Source organism: Ceratotherium simum, chromosome 6, assembly GCF_057802395.1.
Source record: "Ceratotherium simum simum isolate JZ-2026a chromosome 6, ASM5780239v1, whole genome shotgun sequence".
NCBI classification, from domain to species: domain Eukaryota; kingdom Metazoa; phylum Chordata; class Mammalia; order Perissodactyla; family Rhinocerotidae; genus Ceratotherium; species Ceratotherium simum.
In genome coordinates this window covers 2,025,384-2,048,454 of record NC_141905.1, presented here as the reverse complement: position 1 = coordinate 2,048,454, position 23,071 = coordinate 2,025,384, and the positions used below count along the sequence as shown (strand labels likewise).

Genomic DNA, 23,071 nt, shown 5'->3' with positions numbered 1-23,071 from the left:
TTCATAGTAAATGGGCAGACTGCAGAAAGGTGTTGCAAATTCCTCATTGCCCCAGGAGAGTAGGCAGAAAGTTCCAGCCATCTTTGTTCTGTTTTGAGAAAGTTTTACTGGAATGTTTGCTTGATGAGCCTGAATGGGAGGGCCTGTGGTACCATGGTTAATGTTGTTCATATCTGTACAAATAGATCATCTCTAGGTAAAATGATATTTAGGGATATGGTCTTAATTTTTAAAATAAACTTGGTGAAATAATTCCTGATGCAGTAAAGCTGCAGCATATGCGATCACGCCATCCTGGCTCTGTGCAGGAGCGCCCAGGCTGCTCCCACAGTAACAGGACTGCAGACCCCACAGGCAGGAGGCAGGGGACTGGGGAGGCGGATGCAGGGGCTGCCGTGGAGGATCCACCTGAAGAGTCCTCGGCTAGAACAGACTGAACAGTAAGAGGGGAGGAAAGTTTTCTGCCTATCCCTCTCTTCCGGAATTGTCAACAGGGAGAATTTCCCTTACAAAAGTTGGCCCCTTGTCTCTGCTCTTCTCCTAAGTCTACTGCTTGAACAACTACAATGACTCTTGATTCTGAAAAGTGTTCTTGCCCATGATCAGGTATTACTGTGTTTTTAAATAATTTCTCTGGGCCAGTTTCCTTTAATTCCTATTAGTGGGTCTAAGCTGCACTCTGTGTGCTGGAGACTCTGAGTGCCCGTCAAGAAGACTGGCACAAGCCAATCGATCTGTAAACACAGTTGCGGAGATAAAAGAGCAAAACATGCCCCTTACTATATTCCACCACACCCACTCCACTCAGTTCACTGTCCACGTCATACCAGACAAGTGCACTTGACTCATCTCAATCCTCACAATGATCCTGTAGAGTAGTAACATTATTTTCCCCATTTAACAGAGAAGAAAACTGAGTCACAGACAATACATGTAATCTGTCAGTGTGTTAGTTAGTGGTGGAGTGCTGAAGCTAACCAGCCAGGCTAATTGGGAAGCATTAGGAAAAGTAGAAGAGGAAAAGATCTAGCATTTTTTTTTTTTTTTTTTTTTTTGGTGAGGAAGATCAGCTCTGAGCTAACATCCATGCCAATCCTCCTCTTTTTGCTGAGGAAGACCGGCCCTGAGCTAACATCTATCACCAATCCTCCTCCTTTTTTTCCCTTTTTCTCCCCAAAGCCCCAGTAGATAGTTGTATGTCATAGTTGCACATTCTTCTAGTTGCTGTATGTGGGACGCAGCCTCAGCATAGCCGGACAAGCGGTGCATCAGTGCGCGCCCAGGATCCAAACCTGGCCACCAGTACCAGTAGCGGAGCGAGCGCACTTAACCGCTAAGCCACGCAGCCAGCCCCAAGATCTAGCATTTTTTTAAAGAATCTGCAAGGAAACAAAAATATGTTTTTTAAATCATCTTTCTTTTTTTCCAAGATAAGAAATCTTTTAAAGACATTGTTTTACAGTGAGATCTTCCTGAAATAATCAGACTGGTGTCAGGAAAGTTTGATGAAGTCATAAGTAATATGTCAATGTTGAAGTCTATTGACTGTAACAACACTCTAATAATTCTTAAAGTGTTTTAATTAATAGTAACCTCACTATAAAGGTTAGGGACAGACCAAAAATCTGCTAGATGACTATTACATAACTACAATACCTTGCCTTTATACAGCATTTTACAATTTCCAATTGATGTTCGCATATATTATGTTGCAACAACACTGCCAGAAAGGACAGTCAACATTATTCACAGCTTACAGTTGGTAAATAAATCATCTTGGTAGCAAACAAAAAAATTGTGTGTGTGTGTGTGTTTTATGAGGCTACATATTTATATAAAAACAAGCCTGGTCTTGAACCTCACAAAGTAAAGCAGCTAAAAACTACTTACTTAAAGCAATGTACTAACTCCCAGCAATCTGACGTACCCAGGTGAAGCTGACAACACTTTGCCATCATGTGTCTGATATTAATGTTAACACACTCTACATTCAAAGATGTTTCTCTTATATTGTTTTCTGCAAGCTCTCATAAGTCAGATTATTTTAGACACTAAGGATTTTAGTGCCTATGTATTGTAAACACTAAAGTATACTAATTGTCAAACTTTGTGAAAACTATTTTGGGAAAGAATGAAGAAAAGAGGAAACAGTTCATCTTTTTGAATCCTATATTTGCCAGAAGTGAAATAAATATTTTTCAATGTGTACGCTGTTTTATCGAAGTATATTTTTATTTTCTGCAAAAAAAAATAAGTCAACAGGCCATTTTATCGTTGCACAGAATTATAAAATCAACATCTATTTTACATTAATGACACAATTATGGCAAGTTACATTGATATGGTAGGAAAGGAAAAACATTTTTTCCTCCCAAAACTATAAATATTCAGCAAGAAAAAAATTTTGGAAAACCAAGAATTGGTTGCAGAATTGGAGAAATAATAGAAAATTGCTGATTTGTCATAAATTAAAATTAGTAGGAAGAAGCCTGAGCCCTCAGAACATACACTAGAATTCTTTAGTATGTCCTTTCTTCCCCTTTCAAACCTAAGTCTCCTCTGAATTAAATAGGTAGATGATACGCACTCCATTTCCCTCCCAGGATTCCAGCAAAAGTGCTTTTGCTTGGTTTCAGTGTGAGCAGAAGAGAAGAAGAGGAAAGAACTACCATATGCATAATGTCTGTTGTGCTTTTGGAGTTTTCTGCATGTTGCTGCGGCTTTCAATTCTTGCATCAACCTTTTGAGGCAGGTGTTAGTCCCTCCCCCCTCCCTCTTTCTCTTTCTCTTTTTTCTTTTTTAAATAAAGGACTGAAGGTTCTGGTTAAAACAACTGGCAAAATAACTCCGGCAGCCAATACAAAGCTGAGCAGAGCTTTTAACTCGGGTCTCTGCATCTCGAACACATTTGCCTCAGATACCTCTTACCCCAAATCACATAAAAAAGCTATTTAAAAAGCCAAACTTCTGTCAATGATTTGATACAACAAAAAGCCCAAATCATAACAACCACCTCAAGAAACACGATTTCATGCTTCAGTGAGAGCTGCCAATCAAGTTAGAAAACATTAAAATAAGGTAAAAATCTTTGGCCATTAACTAAAAGATGTGTTATTATTCTTTACCAAATGCGCTTTTCTGGTCTTTTACATAGTATTTCAGTAGCCCTTTAAGAAACGCAGCTCGGGTCCAATGCAAACAGGTTAAACTAGAGGTAAACCACTGACCAAGTGTCACTAAGTTGCACAATGAGCTTTGTTGTGTTGTTGTTCTTTGTTTATTTTCTTTTTGAGCTAATGAGACTATTTTGACAAACTTTATGCACAGAGAAGAAGGAGACGAATGCTTATAACTTGGTTCATTTCTTCTTGTCAAGGGCAATCGGTAGATGGCCAGTTATGAACATGGCTATTGCAAATTACTCAATCATGTCTGTGGCAAACCTTCTCGTGATGGACTTGAAATTTATCTGGTGAACTTGAAAATTCTTCTAAGGCTCTTCACCCTATGATTCAATTCTATTCTGCAGGGATTCTGCGACTAGGCCTGGATTTATAGATATCTCAGCCTCCACCGTCTCCTGTCAGTGGAGTTCAGGGATGTGTGCCAAAACTCCATTTCCATTCTGACTTGCTTCAGCCACAGGGAGTCATTAGCTGCCACTCTCAGAGCACTTATTGGAGAACCGCTTGACAAAAAGGACCCTCATTGGGGGAAGAGCTAATGACCTCCAAAGTGGCAGAGCAAAGCACTGACAGGCAAGGTCCTGTAATGTTATACAGTATATCATAGGGATATGGTTACATTGTGCCCAATCAATTCTCTTAGAAATGGAAGCTTTGTTTTCAAAAGCCACTTGGGCAGAAGTAGACAGAGTAAGGAACAGCAGCTCCTTGGAGGGCTCCCTTCACTTTCAATCGCCTCCCCAACTCACCAACTCCTAGGCGCCTTTTACCCAGACTGCTGCACAGTCCATCAGCCCCTTTACGTAGTGCTGCCCTGGGCAATGGTTGCTATTGGACTGCTTTCCTCTTTTGCTAGCAGTTCCATATTTCAAGTGATTCAAGTGTCTTCAAGTGAATTGCTTGATAGATTTCCAAAATGATAACTACAGGTCAAATTCAGCTCAAATGCTAGTCTTTCCAAAGTTCTGAAAATCCATTTTTGCAGCAAGGCTGGTGAAACATTTGATGAGCTTCAATTCAGAAGAGACACATCCTTTTAACTTGAATTTGGCCTCAAAACCTGTTTGGCCCATTCAAATGCCTAGCCAGCTTTTCAGCTACAATGGCTACCTCTTTTACTCCAGTGAAAAAATTATAGATAGCACCATTGCCCAAGTTCTTAAAATTTCTGGAAATGGCATAAAAATAAATGCATCAGAAAATAGCCCCCTTTTATTCAGAATATTTTGACTCAAGGAGTTTGTGGTGACTTGCTTTCCTTCTCTACTTTGCTTTATTTTGTAGGATGTCTCTTCCCATTATTTAATCCAATTTTTTTAATGTTTCAAAACACATGAATTCAGCATGGAAGAGAATTATTGTAAAGAGTATAAATGAATTATAAATAAAAGAAGGAGCAGACACATTGAAATAAAGTTGGTAGTGTTTAATCTGGAAGGGCTGAATTGAAGGTTCTCTTATCAGCCTAATAGTGAATTGCAATGATCTGGACTTAACAGACACAAGGACACTCTTTCTGAATGGGAAGATGAGAAGCAGGGATCAAGTGTCTTAACCAGGTGTTACATAAATGAAATACAAGTGCAATGTAGAGATCTTAGAAAACTTACAAGGTTCAAAGAAGAAAATGGTTGTAAATTCTATTAGCCTTTTTATTTAGTTCTTTTTCCAAATTGGATTGCTATTGTGTTCAGCATTACAATTTTATATCCCGATTTTCACACATAACATGATATAATGAGCATTTTCATATCCTTAAAATATTTTGAAAATTCCAGTTATATTGAATTCATCCAATGTATAGATCTACACTAATTTATATAGACGTGTAAATTCAGGCTTTTTCTTCTTTTAGCTATCACAAATAAACCTGTGATGAACATCCTTACAAATAAATCTACATATACATTCTGTAGGCTAAATTCTTAGAAACGACATAAAGATTTGGAAATATACTGAAACACTACCTGCAGAAGATGTTTAACAAAGTACACTCCCTCAAGTAGGGAATATGTTTTTATTGCACCCTAACTAAACTATTTCCTTTTAAAAATCATTAAATATTTGATAGGCAAACAAAAAAAATTAATTTGCATTTCTTTGTGAGGCTGAGTTTTTTTCATGTTTATTGGTTACTTGCATTCCTTTTTAAGGCAAGAGTGTGTTCCTCTGCTTTGTCCATTTTCCTACTGAGATTTAATTTCAGTGTTACTCTTAACTGATCTATGTGACTTCTTCAGAATATTAACTCCTTGCCATATTTGTTGTATGGTTCACTGACAGTTTATCTGTTTTTTAATTTTGTTTCTGATTTACGATATTCAGATCAAAAAACAACGTGGCAAGGCTGTTTATTTTTTCCTTCCATTACTTTTTGCTCAAAAGGTCCTTTCAACTGCTGATGTAAATAAATATGTAGTTTTATTAACGGTTTTCCTTAAGACTTTATTAATTAATTAATGTATTAACTCTTGAATTCATTAAGAACAACTTTTGCTATAGAGAAGAAAGTACGAGTTCAACTTGGATTTGTTTACCTGCTAGTCATCCAAACTTACTGAAGAGTCAGTCTCTCCATCCTGCTCCTATATATGGATCTCTCCTTGTTCTACACTAAGTTCCACTATAGACCAGGCTCTGTTGTCACTAATCAGTCAGCCAATGATCTATGACTTTAGAGTATATTTTAAATTCAGCAAGACCAAGGTTGCCTATTTATTTATTGTTCTTTAAAATCTCTTTGTCAAGTTAGTTTTAGGATCATGGTATTAATCTTATATTTTCATTAGTTTGCTCTATAATTTCTAATTATTCATACTATAAGTGGGTTTTTAAAAGATCTGAAAATACACTGAAGAATGAGAAAATAACAAATGGAAAAACATGCAACTTATCCCAAGAAACACACTGTAACATTTTTGAGCACACACACTTTTTGGATCTCTATCAGAGATGATCTAGGTAGTTTTTCTACAATTCTTCCTTGGCAAGTAAACAGAAAAGTGTTAGAGCATGATCAACTTTTTGGAACATAGAAAAAAAATTTTGATTCAGTTTATCATAGGATTGTAATTTATTTTTAAAATACTAGAAGATATAATCTTAATTTCTCTCAGATTTGAATGTAAAAAGTAAACTATTTAACAAGCTAAATTCACATATACCCCTTTGTATTGCTGCTGCGATACACTAAATTGTGTTTGACTTAACTTGAAACATAATCCAGTTAGTAACGTATCATAAAGATACCCCCAGTAGCATGCCAGTCACACAAAAGCACTATCCCTTGTTGTCCTTATTTCCTAATGATGAAGTATTTCACTTACTCCAAGTGCGTTACAAAGTGCAGTAGCCATTTAATTCCTAAGTTCATTTCTGCATGTATTTATTCAACAGTATCTTGGTGATAGGAGGTACTCAATAAGCATTTGTCCAATGGAGAAGAATGAATGAAACATTCTACTTAGAGTGCTGTACCAAATGGCACATTATTAATAACTACATTGGAATTCTTAGAAGTGGCTGATGCAGGAACAAATGTAAGCCTTTTATTCACAGCAAAGCCTGGGAGATGAATAGCTGGCACATGCAATGTGTGATTTATTCATATACACTAGTAGAAGATTTATAGGCATCTATTAACCTACTCGAGCCCCAGTTCTGTCTTAGGCTGGTCTTTTGTTATGATTAGCTATGTTGTGACTCTACGTTAAATAACAGGTTGTCTGTGCTGAAATATGCAAGAAATATGAAGACAGAAGGCCAAAATTATTATATATGTACATCATTCTAGCTAAACCATAGATATATCTCTGCTTGTGTATGTTAAAAAACTTAGAGATATACCTATGCACAAAAGCAAAGGAATTTTTTTCTGGACCTGCAATCCATTGTCATAGACTGGATTGTCTCCCAAGTAATTCCAATGTTGAAGTCCTAACCTCTAGTACCTGAGAATGTGACCGTATTTGGAGAAAGGGTCTTTATAGAGGTAATTAAGTTAAAATAGGGTCATTAGAGTGGACCTTAATCCAATATGACTGGTGTCCTTATAAGAAGAGGAACTTTGGATAGACACATACAGGGGGAAGAAAATGAGAAGACACAAGGAGAAGACAGCCATCTATAAGCCAAGGAGAGAGGCCTGGGAGGATACCCTTCCCTCATGGCCTTCAGAAGCAAAAAGCCCCACTGACACCCCGATCTCAGACTTCCAACCTCCAGAACTGTGATAAAATATATTTCTGCTCTTTAAGCCACTCAGTTTGTGGTACTTTGTTACAGCAGCCCTAGCAAACTAATACACCAATGAACTAATAGAGAATACAGTGAAGCTCTATATTGAAAAAGAATAAGAATTATTTTTTTCTTTTCAACATTTTTAGTTTTGGAAAAGATAATTCATACCCACCTTCCTACTGTGCTGGGTCTGATCTGATCCTTCCTTGTGGTAAAACACTATCAGGAAAGTCACTGCTTTAGGTGAGACTTCTGATTCATCCCTTCATCAATCGATTAGGAATTCAAACTTAATTGATTGCATCACCCACTTACACATGATGACCCAATTGGATTGGCAGAAGTAACTTGAACATATGGTTGAGTATCTAAGAGCATGGATGCACTTCATGCTTTCAATGGGTAGCTCACGCTCAGCTTTCAATGGGTAGCTTCACTCTTATTAAAGTCACTGTGTGCTTTCTACCTGCGTCTGCACAGACCTAATAAATACAGCAAGAAAAGAAGAATGTGGGGAGGATCCATTCCCACCCCGCTTCATCCCCAACCCAGGTTCACAGAAGACAGAAATGGGATGTGAATTTCGTAAGTGGGGTAAATGTAATGGCACTGTCCAAGTCACATGAAAGCCACCATGTCAAGGGTGAGAAAAGGTCACAGTTCTGTTTATCCTGACAGAGCATACAAGGTAACTCTTACAGAGATCTGCTGCTATCACTTATCAGCTCTTCCAAACCTGGGCTGCTGCCCACTGTGGCGACTCGTCCTCCCCGGGGACCGAAGCTGGCTCTTGGAGCCAGGCAGGATTGGTTGACACGTTCTAAGTTCATAACCGTAAGATGCATTTCTCTGTGCCATCTTAATAAAACAACATGGAATAAAGTTTTATAATAGCAATAGGGAGAGAAAAAAGTCATAATTTTCCATGCTTCACGATTCAGAATAATTAATTTAATAACTGTGTCATATGAGAAGAGTAAATAAAGAGAAGGAAAGGGGTGTGGATATATATGATCACTGAAGCATACACAATTGCAAGGAAAAACAAATTACCAGGGTAGTGCTGGAAATAAAAGCTCAGTGGGAAATATTTTTTGGATGCTAATTTGATGCTTCCATGGAGCCTTAAAGCTGCAGTGTGTACAAGTGCACTGTTTTATCTCCACTTGTTTTTATTTTTAGCAGTTATATAACCTGTCTCTAAAAACCGATTAAACACCTTTCTGATCTCTACTGGGCATTTTCCCTAAGTAGTTCTCTACCTAGACTGTAACAGGACTATGATTTCATTGACAACATCCTGCTGGAGAGTGTTTCATCACCAGACGTGTTTAAATAAAGTATTGAACTTCATAAACGAGGGCAGAATCAAAATAAGATACAGTTTTCTCTGGACACAGAGTCTCTGGGTTTGGTTCACAATAAACGTTGAGATGCCAGATCTTCGAGAAGCAGCTTGCTTTGTTATGCCACAGTTTGAGGGTTCGCAAGAAGGGATCATTTCTGAATGTGAACATATGTGCTAGAGTCCCACACCAGAAGTATAGGCTTCTAAAGTGAATAAATATTTCTTTTAAATTGGTAGATATAAAAGGAAATCTTCCTTTACTTGGTCAGATAAAACTCAAATCTTGTCTACTTTAATTCCATTTTATCTTCCTCAAATACTAAAGACACCAGCCTTGTCCTTTCCCATGTTAAAACTCCTGATTCTGCCTTTCAAACAGCTGGACCATATGCATCACATTGTACTATATTCCCAGAGCTCAACACCGCCTCCCATCTCTGGGCCTCTCTGACGGCCTGCCCTCAGTGCAGTCGCCGCAGCGGCTTACCGACAGTGTTTATGGGATCCAGTCAGGGTTTCGATCACAAAGCACTCGCCGTCATTGAGACAGTATGCGAGGTCCTTGTCTCGGCAGGGTTTGAAGTGCTCGGATCGCTCGGTGGAATATGTCGTCGTATCTGTGAAGGGAAGCACACAGAGAAATGCTGTCAGCAGTGCACTGACACCCCCAGCCCCTGGCACTGGCCTGATCTGGGTGTTGAGGCCTTCTCACAGGCACTGACCTTGGAGATCCTAGACAGACAGGCCAGACCCTCCCCTGTACCGAAAAACCACAACTGGATATGACCATTTTATAGACTGAATGTTCATGCCCTCCCAAAATTCATATATTGAAAGCTGCTCCCCAGCGTGATGGTATCAGGAGTCGGGGCCTTTGGGAGGTGATTAGGTCATGACTGCGATTAGTGCACTTACAGAAGAGACCCCAGAGAGCTCCCTCACCCATTCCAGTCACGTGAAGACACAGCAAGAAGATGGCCCTCTATGACCAGGAAGCCCTCACCAGACTCAGAATCTGCAAGCACCTTGATCTCACACTCCCCAGCCTCCAGAACCATGAGCAATAAATTTACGTTGTTTATAAGCCACCCAGGCTACAGTGTTCTGTTATAGCAGCCCAGCCTGCCTGAGATAACCACTGCATTCAGTTGTCTTATCTCTCCACTAGACTTGAACAACTGGAATCACTCTAGACGAGCCCCATTTCAGGACACGTTAACAGCAAAAACTGATGATCCTGCAGTCAAACACCTCAAATCCGCTTTCATTAATTTCAGTTTTAACAAATATGTTACATGAAGGATTGAAACAGCACTCATTTCCCTTTATTGCTGCCAAATGTCATTAAACATCTGATCAATGTATGATGTGACTATTCTGTGGAAACTGATGTCAGTTCTGTGTGTGTGTTTTCTGTTTTTCAGTTACAGCTGTAACTGGCTAACAGCTAAGCCAATTATTCTTTCACTATCTCCTTTTATTATGTAATTAAAATGCAAAGGTTCCAAATTCTAAAGCAGAATCTCAAATGTGAACAACGTTTCTGGTAAATATTTAACAGGACCAAATTATTGTCATTTTTAGCATTATCTTAAACATGTATTTTTTAAATCATAATTACTTACATTTTTAACATAAGCTATATGTCTACATCTGCTTCCCAAATATGAAGCTAACCAGAAGTAGGTGCCATCTCCTGGACGCAGACTCTGTTATCACACGTAGACATTCTAGTTTCAGAGTTTTAAACAACTAAAGTGTTAGTACCAACTCCACTGCAACATTCAAGAAAAAATATATGTAAAAAGTCGAAGATGAATAAATGACTCAGCATTTAAGCTCCTTTAATTTCCTTTTCAAAGATCTAGATTAACAATAATGTTCAGCAGTAGGGGCTACTGAACCAGCCTACCAGCTGCAGGTGACACGAGCCTCTTCCGGCTCATCATCAAAACTGAGGCGGGGGGGGGGGGGCGCTTGTCCTAAAGGGAAATTCACTCACGTCCTTCCTACATCTAAAAATCCTCAGTGCTCCCCATTCCCACAGGAATAACTCCAGATTCCTCAGTGGAGCAAAGAACGACAGAGGCCATGTGGGATTTTGCCTGTCTAGTCTCATCTTCTTATATCCTAAAGCACACAACTTAATTTCCAACTCTTAGTCTATTTCTCCAACACCAAGAACAGCACACCGCTCCTTCCTCCCGGAGCACCTTTCGCTTTGCGAGAAGACATCCAGAGTTCTTCAGAGCCTACAGCATCTTCCCCTTGTGTCCCCCAGCACTTTTTATCCCTTGCTTCACTGCATTCAGAGCTGCGAGTAACCACATGTTCACATGTTTATCTGTTTGCTTAGTCTGTCAGTTCCTTGATGTCAGAGGTTGAACCTTCATCAGAACTGATGCTCAGTAAAAATGACTTCGGTAACTCTGATCACTCTATCTTCACTAACAGTTTAATGCCACTGATGAAAAATACAATTATTAAAGACATATTACAATCATATAAAAGTTAATGCACATCTTACAACAAAAGTTAGATATAATTCACATTAATGTTATCATTTTAATATACCCATTTTAGTATTGGTGAATATTGCAAAAACAAACATTGCCTTCAGATTCACACAGACTCTCGCTCATATACTGCTTATATACTGTGAGCATTGAAAAATCCACTTCCAATCTCTTCTTTCTTGGTGGAACAGTGGGAACTTAGTTTTTCCACTTCAAAATATCTGCCTATTAATACTCTGGCATGAAATAAAGGCTCTACAAAAGAGCCACATTTTCTGTTTTCCAGGAGATCTCTACAGGGAAGATTTGTTATTTAAGATAGTATGTGATAAAAAGTTACACGGAATCAATCTCTCTTTCTATGGAAAATATTTAAAATTCAAGAACTCCGAGCAAAAAATTCAATCTGAAACACCACACAGTTGATTGCTACTCTGACTGCTGAAATATATTAACTCATGATCAGTTAAGTTTTCCTTTAGTTTCTTATTATCCATTTATTGATATTCACTGATCATTCCTCTAAGAACAGCTTTTCATTAATATAACCTACAGCATAAAAAGTGAGATTCTTATTTTATAATCAGTGGTTTTAACAAGCTACAGACTCCAAGAGCAATACAATGGCAAAGCAATTATAATCAATTAGTTTCCATCTGACAACTATTGTCTCCAGCAGTTACCGCCCCATTCTACAACTGCTTTCCCCATCACGTTATCATCTATCAGCCAGCATGTTACAGATGATCAGACCCAAGTAAATGCCTCCGCAAAAGTCCAAGGTGGGAGAGTACAGAGATGTCAGGCTTAACAGGTACTCAGGTGTTCTATTTCCATAGCTTAGTGAATCTCACAATTAATTTAAAATATGCATGCTTATCCATCACAATGCCTTGACTGGATTCAAAGAAAACACCATTATAAAATATTTTAATAACTTAATATAATAAACCATAATAGAATGTCGGGCTTAATCCTTCTTTAGGTAAATAAACTGCAATTATCAATAAATTTGAAATCTTAGAATTTATCTAAGCTTTTCACTATATGGTATCCATGTAGCACTACTCACCTAAAATTACAGAGGCATTGGGCAAGCTAAATAAAAATCCACCATGAGGTAAAATTTTATAGTCGTAAAGCATCATGCCAAAAATGTGGATGGAAAGACAGAAAAATTCCTTAATGAAATCACTAGGCTGCTATGCTAACTCTAAAACCACCTACACACTTTCGTAACATATAGTCGTCCCATAGTACACACTGGGTATTGGTTCCAAGCCACCCCGCGGACCAAAATCCACGAATGCTCCAGTCCCTACAGTCGGTCCTCGGTATCCGCGGGTCCCGCATGTGCAGATTCAACCAACTGTGGCTCGAAATACAACCCTCACATTGTATTTTCAGTCCGTGGCTGGTTGAAGCACGGATGCAGAACCCGCGGATACCGAGGGCCGACTGTAAATAAAAAGTATACTGCGTCTAAGTCATTGTTAGTCAGGCTTTCTATTACTTATAGCCAAACACAGCCCAATAAAGAGACAGTCATAATTTTGGACGACATCCTACAATATTTGAATATCTTGCTTATAAGTGCATGTATACCTCTGTTTAATTTTTAACCTATAAAACAGATTACTAACACATAAAATAGAACATAAATAAAAATGAGATAAAAATAAAACATGAGGTGTAATTCTTTATTTTCTTTCTGTGCCCTAAGGTGACATAGTGTGCTCTAATACATCCAGCTGAGTATTTTGTTCTGAAGGGAAAATTGGACGTTTGTTAGAATGGATAAGGTCTAACTCCAAAGGACAAATGTTATGGCTCTAAACAACCTTGGGGGACCTTAACAATAAAATATAGAACTTTCATCTGTAAACTTATCTAACATTTTTGAAACCTGTTTATAGTTTTTAAAACTGCCTCACTTTTAAGATACTCTAATTCACTAAGCTGGCTACAGTATATGGTACTATTTTGTCATGTATTTAAAATTCAAAGAGCACCTTCTGTTTCTAGGAATGTAGTCTGGTAATAAATTTGTTATAGTGATCTTCATTGTCTTCAAAAAATTACATGGATGAAGGTCCAGGTAAGTGAACTAGAAGGGACCTAATATACCCATGAATTCCCTTCTGTCTTGCAAGTCTTTCCCTTACTCCAGAGTACCTCATTTTCAGACATCACTCTCTCTACTGCATCAGCTCAGGAATCGCCCATCTGACTGGACCTTGAGTTCCTGGGGGGCAGAACAGATCTTCACATCTCCCGGTCCCCTGGCTTAATGCATGGCCTGACATAGAGGTGCACATAATAGATGCTTATAGAGGAATGATCTTTTTATGCATGAGCATTTTTCTAAATATTCTATATTGAAAAGTGTGTATGCTTTTGTTATCATCATAAAAGAAAAATGTTTTATGAATAAAGGTTTAGAAGTTAGGATATGAGAAGAACTCCAAAAGCAACATAGGTCAAGTGTATAGAATTTTGTGAGAGGAGTGAAAAATCAGCTCCACAGGATGGAGGAGAAGGGAGGAGAAAAAAAAATTAGAGAAGCTATTCTAAAAGAGAGGGCATGACGGATAAAGGAATGTTAGGCTTAAGATGAGCAGAGACGGTGCTAAGGATGGGCCTTCCAAACACCGTGAACAAAGTTCAAGGCCTCAGGTCAAGGAAATGCAGCTGCTGGCATAAGGAATAGTGCCCATTCACTTGGGACCACAGGGGCTGTGCAACTATCCAGACCACTCATCTGGCACTTGTTATATGTAGTTTAATGTGTTTTCTTATATTTTTATGGGTTTTGGTCTCTATCCCCAGGGAGGTCAGGGAGAGTGCCTCGCTTTTAATCTTTGTGTTCTTTCCACATCATGTAGCACACAAAGTAGGCAGTCAGTACAGTAATTAAATGCACAGTGGGAGGTAGTGGTGGTTAATTCATTAAAGGAAAAATGGGAAGAAAATGTAAAGCTGGAAGACAGAAATCCCTGAAGATTTTGCAATGAAAGTTAATTTATAATGAATTAAGACAATGACTGGTTTTCCCCTTAAGTACTGAGTTGAACCTGAATACTACTTATGGAGGTTTTCTATGTTGCCAGCACAATGCTGCACACTGTGGGAACACAGATTTTGCTGGAGGAACAAGAGTGCTAAATGGGCTATTACAGATAATAATTGCAATAGATCATCAAAGAAAGAGAGGGTATAGTTATCTCTGAAGGCTTCCCAAAGGGTTGGCATTGGAGCTGGGTCTTGAATGGGAGTGATTTAATTGGCACAGGAAAAGGAATTCTAGAAATGAAGAGCAAGAACACCCAAGGAAGGAAAATGATGAGGCACAGAGTAGACCCTAAATACGTTCTTCACACTCCTGGCTTGCAGATGTCAAATTCATCAAGCAGTTTTTTCCTTCCCCCACTGATTTCATGACATGCCAATTCTCTAAGAAAAGTTAAGAATCTGATGATGCAATCTAAAAGCTTTTAGGATTAGCAAAATACCTTTACAGGCTAGAAGCCATTTAAATATGGTCTTCGACTCCAACGGCGTCTTCCGTGGGAGCAGTATAAACGAACCTGCTGCCATACATTAAAATTCTCTGTTGCATCTGCCATTTATCAGGCACCCAGGAAGGAGCACTGGCATGAGACTGAGTTATAAAATATTTAATGGTCAAGGAAAATTGCAAGAAGAATGCAGTGCTGTTTGAAAGGCAAACACACCATTTCTCAGCTGGCAAGAGGCAAAGAGAGCTGTCTCCGCGCTGCCAGAGCTCAGACAACTGCTCTCTTTGCTGGCATGGGAGAAACAGGGAGTGTTGGGCAAGGAATTTAAAAGTTCAGTTGAGTCATGGGGCTGCCATGATGACTGACAGCTCCTGATGTATCCCAGAGCCATCAATTCTCGCAGCAAATGTAGAAAGGACCCTTGTTAAATTTGCATGAGATACCTGCCACCTTCCAGTTTGAAATCTTGCTTTTAAAACCTCTGCTCCAGCTTAAATAAACCTGCATGAGACATAGCTTGTTCAGTGAAAATGCATTTATTTGGGAATTGCAGAGTTAATCCATAAGCTGAATATATTTCCTTCTACCTGTACTCACACACGTGCCCATACAAACTGCTTTCAACTATACTAGTTATAATAGCAGTTACTGTCACTGGGGCCCTTGGCTTGTGCTAGGCTCTGTGCTGCATGCTTCATACATACTATCTCTGCCCCTACATCACTCTACTGAAATGGTCCCATCTACATCACTAGCCATCTCTAAACCCAATGGATGTTTAAATATTTTTTTCTCAACTTGTTTGAACTCTCAAAAGCATCGAACACTCAGCCACTCTCACCTCCATGAAAATCCTTTCATTGACTCCCATGTTATCACACAGCCTTGATTTTCCTCTTTCTTTTTGTTTTTTGCCACCTTTCTCATCTAATTTATTTTTAAAACTCAGATTACTCAATGACTGGTCTTCAAATAACTCCTAACATATACTCAGCACTGTGCTAATAAGCATTTTCCTTTAGCTATTTTTTTGGCATTAAAATAACACTACAGATTTATGCTATTATACCATGCTTATCTCATAAATGGGGAAACTGAGTCTCAAAGATTTATGTCACTGACCCAAGGTCACGTGGCTCTTAGCTGGTAGCTTCTGGACTCAAACCAATGCAGCCTGACTTGCTCCAATATATTGCTTCCTACAGGCCAGAATTTTACTTCTGTTTTTTTCTTTTTTTCCATCTTTACTTCTTCTCTAGGTGAGTGCTACTCCAGGTATGGTTCTCAGACCAGCAGTATCAGCATTATCTGGGAGTGTGTTAGTAATGATAATTCATGAGTCCCATCCCAGACCTAATGCATCAGAAACTCCGGAGGTGGCTGGTGATTTAACAAACTCTCCAGGTAATTCTCATACACACTAAACTCAGATCCTGCTCCCTTGGGTGGTACTGTCTGATACCATCTACACGCCAATAACTCTCAAAGTCACACCTCCAGCCCCCAGGTTTTCTAAACTCAATCTGCCTACCTCTCCTTTCTGATGGATATCCCAAAGGCACCTAAAAATTAACATGCAGAAAACTGGACTCGTGCGTTTCCTCCACAAAACTCTTCTTCCTTCAAGATTCTTGGTCTCAACTAACGTTACATCATCGATCCTGCTGTGCAGGCCAGAAGCCTAGCAGCCATCCTTCTCCTCGCGCTCCATGAGAATCACCAAATACTCGTGATTCTGCTTCCTAAACATCTCTTGAATCTACCACTTCTTTCCATCTTATCTCACCGGGAACACTCCTTATGGGCCTGCTTACATGCATGCCCGCCACCCTAAAGTGAATTATCCACATGACAATCAGTTTGCACAATGTGTGCAGAAACGCATAATGATGGTCATTTCCTTCTGGAAAATCATTTAGTGGCTTTCCCTGGCTCTGATAATGAAGACCAAAATCCTTCCAACCCCCGTCTGTCTCTGTCCTCGTCTCATACGTAATACCCACCCCCAGTCTCAGTGCCTAGGCCACAGCTGTTCAAACCGTCCATGTCCATGTCCCCTGAGGCCTTTGCATATGCTCCCTTCTGCAGGGGTCACCCTGTACCCCACACACTCTCACAGTCATCTATAGATTTCATCTAGAGCACACATTATGAGACAATGAATCATTCAGCAAAAAATAAATCCCCATTAGATATTTCTGCTCCCTACGGAATCCCTCAGGTTGTACCGCCAAGTGCAGGGCTATTCTCACGGGCACCTCCCCCGTTAGGTCAAGGTCCTCCTCCCCTCGTGGCCCTCTCTTTGTCTTTATTCTTTCAAGCAGAGACATTTTGACTGCTGCTCACAGTCTTGAGTCACAGATGACACACAGGCCTGGGAAGCCCACCCTTTGAGCTGATTTATCAATGTCTAACAAAAATTGAGTCTCATCCTGGGGGACATTCTCAGGTTCACTGATAGAAATAATAAACTTCATTATTTTCATCTGTTTGTCCCATAGACTATAGGCTTCTGGAAGACAGGAATATGTTTTTTTGTTTACTTGTTTATGTGTGTGTGTGTGTGTGTGTACACGTGTGTGCTATGTTCCTAGTAACTAGCCCATCAGGCTGCCCAATTATTCAATAAATATTTATTGAATGAAAATATGATATAGACTGAATTCTTGTGTCCCCCAAAAGTCGTATGTTAAATGGTAACACCCAATATGATGGCATTAGGAGATGAGGCCTTTGGGAGGTGATTAGGTCATGACGATGGAGCCCTCAGTAATGGGACTAGTGCCCTAATAAGAGACCCCACAGAGCTCCCTTGCCCCTCCACCATGTGAGGACACAGTAGAAGACAGCCATCTATCAACCAGGAAGCCCTCACCAGACATCAAATCTGCTGGCACCTCGATCTTGGACTTCCCGGCCTCCAGAACTGTGAGAAATAAATTTCTGTTGTTTATGAGCCACCCAATCTCTGGTATTCTGTTATAGCTGCCCGAATGGACCAAGACAATATCCTCACACCAACCCTGAAGTATAGACTTTTACCTATTAGAGATGAGATTTTTTAAATCCCCATAAAGACGTCATTCCTTCTAGAAAAACAGCCTTGCTAGGGAGTTTGAACTGTGAGTTGACTACACCATGGGCTGAGTTAACCCTCAGGAAAGCAGGGGCACATTATGGTGAATGAGTACCTTAAAAATCCAGGATGCAAGAGGACTACAGGAGGGCTTGTCATTGACACAGAAGCAGCAGTCACTTACGCACACTGGTCAGAAGAGGGGGGGTACTTAGACGTTTTCTGCAGAGTGGCCTTGTGTGTGTCTGGTTCCAAAGAAAGTCACAGAGCCACTGGGTGGAAATCATGTCTGCTCACTTGGAAACATCAGTCTGGCTGCTAGCAGGACTATTTCCCTCTTTTTCAAATGTTCCCTTTACTTACACATGAGTAGTAGCATGAACATAGAAATTATAATACCATCAGCCAAGGAAAGAATATGGCCCTTTGTAGGTGATTGGCTGATCTGATTTCCAAAAAGAAGGAGAGTAGTGAGGCTATGTCCAAGCTTCTCCAGCAGACACCTCAGTTAACAGACTTCAGCTCTGTCCCTACCTTACGTTACGAGTCAGGTGCATCAAGGGATTTTAATGAGATGCTGTTTTAGGCCTGAATTACACAGCTCTCCTTTCAATATCATGCTCCCTAAGCAACCTTCTAATTGGGATTTGATTTCCCATGCAAGAATGCCTTTCAAACATACAGTGGGTGAAAGCCCCTGGCACTTGTAGCTGCAGCCTCCCATCTGGTCTCCTTGTGACCCACTGAGAGTCTTCTGCTCAGTCAACAAGTGACAGCTTGATAGCACACCTGACCTCTCTTCATCCTGTGCCTAAAACTCCATTGTGTTCCCATTATAGAAGACTAACAAACACTTCCTCACTCGTTCTGCAATTTCCCCACACACGCTGAACACAGAAGGCTCCCTGGGCCTCCACTTTCCCAGCTCCTTTTCACATTCCCTGGGCTCCAATAACTCTAGACAAATCAGGCCCTTTGACGACTGTGACTTTATATATGCTATTCTTTTGACCTATACACAGTCAATACGTCTCTGCCTGGCAAAACATTTCTAATTATTTCAGACCTGTGTGGAATGTGAGCTCCTACCGAAGTCTTCCCCACATCCTTGGGTAGTAAAAAACTGTCAGTATTTGGAACTCCACTAACACTTCACTCCTGCCTCAAATACTGTGATAATCACGCTGAATCACAATTTAACTGTTTACACGTCTGGTCTCCACCCTTTTCCCAAACTAGACTATGAGTTCCTGGGGACTGGGCAAGGTCAACTCTATATCCCTGTAATTTACCTCAGGGCCTCACACACAGTAGGTGCTTAATGCATGCTTTTTGAGTAAGTATTATAATGGTTATAACAGTGATGATGCTACCAACATCACAGGCACACACATACCTTCAGCATGATAAGGGAAACACTACCATGTAACCGCATACCAGTCATAATGCTTCTGGAGATAAATGATGAAAAGCATATCTATGCTTATGAGAGTGTACATGAGGCTGGCTGCTAATAATCAAGGTTATTTTTTTTATATTGATGGGTTTCAAGTCAAAAATGAACAGTTTAATGTTTTTTGATGAACATTTATATGTTTAGCTACTCAAAAACTTTCTCTCAGATTCAAATTTCTTGCCTGTCAAGTATGTGCAGAGGTGATATTCAAAATATTTAATAAGTGGTATGGAAATGACAACACTAATCAGAAGACATCTGTCCACAGCCAGAGCAGGTCTTGGAGGCCCCCTGAGGAGCCAGATGTTAACTGTTTGGTTTCTGGATTAATACTGAGGAAGTTTGGGAACTCCAGTGCAGGGCCTTCTGGGTGGTGTGGAGAAACTTAGTTCAGGGAGAATTGAGCAGTGGTTATTGACCAACTGGAATAGAATCATTGCACTATTTTAACAATCAATACAATTAATGAAGCACACTGCTATATATCAGACCTTCTCATGGTCTAAATTTGTGTTTAGCTGTTTCAGGTGTAACAATTCAAATCAGGTGCTCTTAGGATAATAGAGACCTTAGACGTCAACCTGTGATAATAATGCTTGGAATAAACCTATTAACCAGATACAAATATTATCTTCATTTCGCAGAAGAGAAACTGAAGTACAGAGGGATCATGCACTATTCTCAGGGTTTCACAGCTAGTATATGGAAAAGCAGGGATAATGAGCAGGGAAGCAAAGCCCCGTAATGAACATTCTTCATTCTTCAGCACCCTGAGGTTCCACTTGTGCGGAGTCTTGGTCTCCTTTAACGCGGGTATATTCCATCCCCTCTTGCCAAACTCTACTCGTCACTCTAGTGTGAGTAAATGTAAGAGCAATTCGGAAGCAATATTCCTCAGTAATCCTTTCATCTTCTCCTCCATCCACCCAACACCGATTTTTCTGAGCACATACTGCAACACTCTGTAAGGTAGGTACTGGGAGGACGTAGATGGGAGCAAAGACTAAAATAAAGACCAGGCTCAACACTGGGAATTTCTACTGTTGTCTCTTTCAAATTTCCTTTTCATGCTATTATAGCTTCAAAATAATGTCTAAACATTGACATGATTCTCCAAATTCCTTCATAAAAATGAACACTCACTTTACATATTTAAAATCTTATTTTTTCCCTTTACTATCCTTAGCTCTTATTTGGATCTTTTATTTTAGTGTTTGAAATCCAAGCACTTCCTTTTCCATATGGGGCATGAAGGAGGCATGGGCAATGCAGCCGCATGGGCCTGGGTTCAAACCCCTGCTAACGCATTTGCTGACTATGTCAAGTGTCATGGTAAAAGTAGAAAAAATGTTCTAGGGGAGCTCAAAGAGAGGGCAGCTTTGTCAGCAGTGGATTGGTGCTCTGCATTCATTTCTGTGTAAGAAGGGCTTGGAGAGTGGGTTGAGGTAGGAGCTAGACATCTTAATGCTGCCTTTGCATAGGAAACATGTTCTTACTTCTGTTTTGTGCTTAATTCAGATTCTTTGAGACTGAGATTATAACTACCATTCTACTCTCTGTTTCTATGAGTTCAGCTTTTTAAGAATCCACATATAAGTGATATCATACAGTATTTGTCTTCCTCTGTCTCATATTTCATTTAGCATAATGCTCTTAACCCCTACCCCTGGGCACCAATCCCCCACCCCTTGGTATCTTGTCTATAATTCTGGGTATGAAGAAAAGTCAATCAAGATAACTTTTCCAAAGAAATGGTGAAAGAGAATTTAGGGAGTACTCACTCTGGCTGACAGCAAAAATTATAAAAATTATTTTGAAGGACTATAAAAGACTACCAGATAGTTGTCCAAGTACAAGGACTACGTCTTCAGCCCCACCCGGGTTAGAATATTGCTGGACACACCAGAGAAGATAAAGAAATGCTAACTCAGGCGGAACAGCTACAACTTCCTAGACAGCATGGCAATGAGAAGTTCACACAAGGAGGCGAGGAAACAGAAACATGGGACCAAAGTATCTGGACCAAGAAGACATGAAGAGACAGCAGAAACACACTGAAAGTCAAAGAGCCCTTGGAAACTTAAGGCTCTTGAACTTCAACATGTCCAAACTTAAAGAAAAACAAAAAAACCTAAAGAAAAAAGACCAAAAAAATTCTGTCTAAAAATATAGGAACTCAATAATCCAGTATTAACCCCTAAAATGCCACATTTGTTCAAAACAATCTACAATTCATTCTGTCACTACACCATTTGTTCATTTTGACAACCTCCAGGTCGTAGGGATATGTAATCAGGTTATAAAACAATTACATTGTTCCCCAAATCTCCTCACATAAAGTACCCTACACATCATTCATTTCCTGCCTTAAAAAGTCTCATCCTCTGCACCCCCGCTCATCTTCTTAGGAACATCATGGGGCTCATCCCAAGCAAAGCAGAAGAGGCCTGTTTCTTTGTACCACTTTGGAACTCTGCTTTGGCCTCGGTATGTGGAAATAAGTGTGCCTAGGCCTAAATACCTAATTTACTGCTTTGTAATGTACTTTTGCAAATCCGGGTTTACATTTCAACTTTGCTACTTACTGGGATTTTGAAAATGAGTAAACTGAAAATATGAAAACAGAAAAGTCACAGGGTTTCATGAAGCCTAAATGAGAAAAAGGAACAATGCTCGATAGTAGCTCTGGTACAGTGCTTGGCACCAAGCACTTCTTCCCTTCTTTGCCTTTTACTAAGCAAGTCAACACATATTTACTAAGCATCACCTTAATATCCAATTCTTCACTGTCTCTGCATGATGCCAACTAAAATCATGTCTTCATCTGACAGTCTGTCATTGAGCATCCACTAGAAAGCTCGTGAGGACTGTACTAGTTCCTGGGATAGAAGTGAAGAACTCAGTTCAGAGAGCATAAGGCATGTGCTGCCTCCCAGGAAATACCAGGCATGTATGACTGTGAGGTGCCCAGTTCACTCTGCTAAGTGCTGGGCAGGGGAGAGCGGCGGCAAATGTACTCACAACTCCCAGTTTGCTGACTTCTTAGCACTTGTTTAGAGACCGGATATGGCTACAGAATTTCAAATATAAAGATGTTCCTCAGAGGACAGTTCGTGGATTTCCCATTTGCTCCTAAAAAGACTACAATAATAAAGAGTGGGATGCCCCTACCAATCCCCAGAAACGTGATGATGTCACAAGCGCACAGCCTGCAACTCTGCTATCACACTGATCTTAGGAAAAGAATTCAGACTTTTCTGCATTATTCCTCAAAAGTTTTTGTTTAGGTTTTCGTCTTTGCCAGGGAAGTGAGGGACTCACGTTTCATTCAATCATGGTTGTCCTACTAATCTGTGAAAATGTAGACAAGAGATGGATGGTTTGCATACTCATGAGAGAAAGGAAAGGTCTTTGGATCTTGTTCGACTCCTGGCTCAAACATGTCCACCTGCTTTTCAGCAAGTTCTTAAGTTTTCTAAATTTTATTTACAAAATGTGATTATAAAATTATGTATTATTCATTTTCTTACAGTTGAAAGGGCCCAATGCATTATTGACTGCTAGTAAATATTAATTTTATCTTATGTCTTTTCTTCTTCAAAACTTTCCTTTCTATTTGATTAGAAATTTCTCAAAAATATATATATATTATATATGTCCAATAAACACATGAAAAGATATTCGACATCATTAATCGTTATGGAAATGAAAATCAAAACCACAATGACATACC

The 23,071-nt window shown here is 39.6% G+C and overlaps 1 protein-coding gene across 8 annotated transcripts in view; it reads right to left on the bottom strand.

The window, feature by feature from the left end:
• The window catches only part of NRG3 (neuregulin 3), a 1,039,619-nt gene that overhangs the window by 547,109 nt on the left and 469,439 nt on the right, over positions 1–23,071 (bottom strand). For all 8 annotated transcript variants that reach the window (XM_087431778.1, XM_087431783.1, XM_087431779.1 and 5 more), the window contains exon 2: positions 9,260–9,389. In XM_087431778.1, the coding sequence (XP_087287904.1) occupies positions 9,260–9,389 (130 nt within the window). The remainder of the gene's footprint in view (positions 1–9,259; positions 9,390–23,071) is intronic.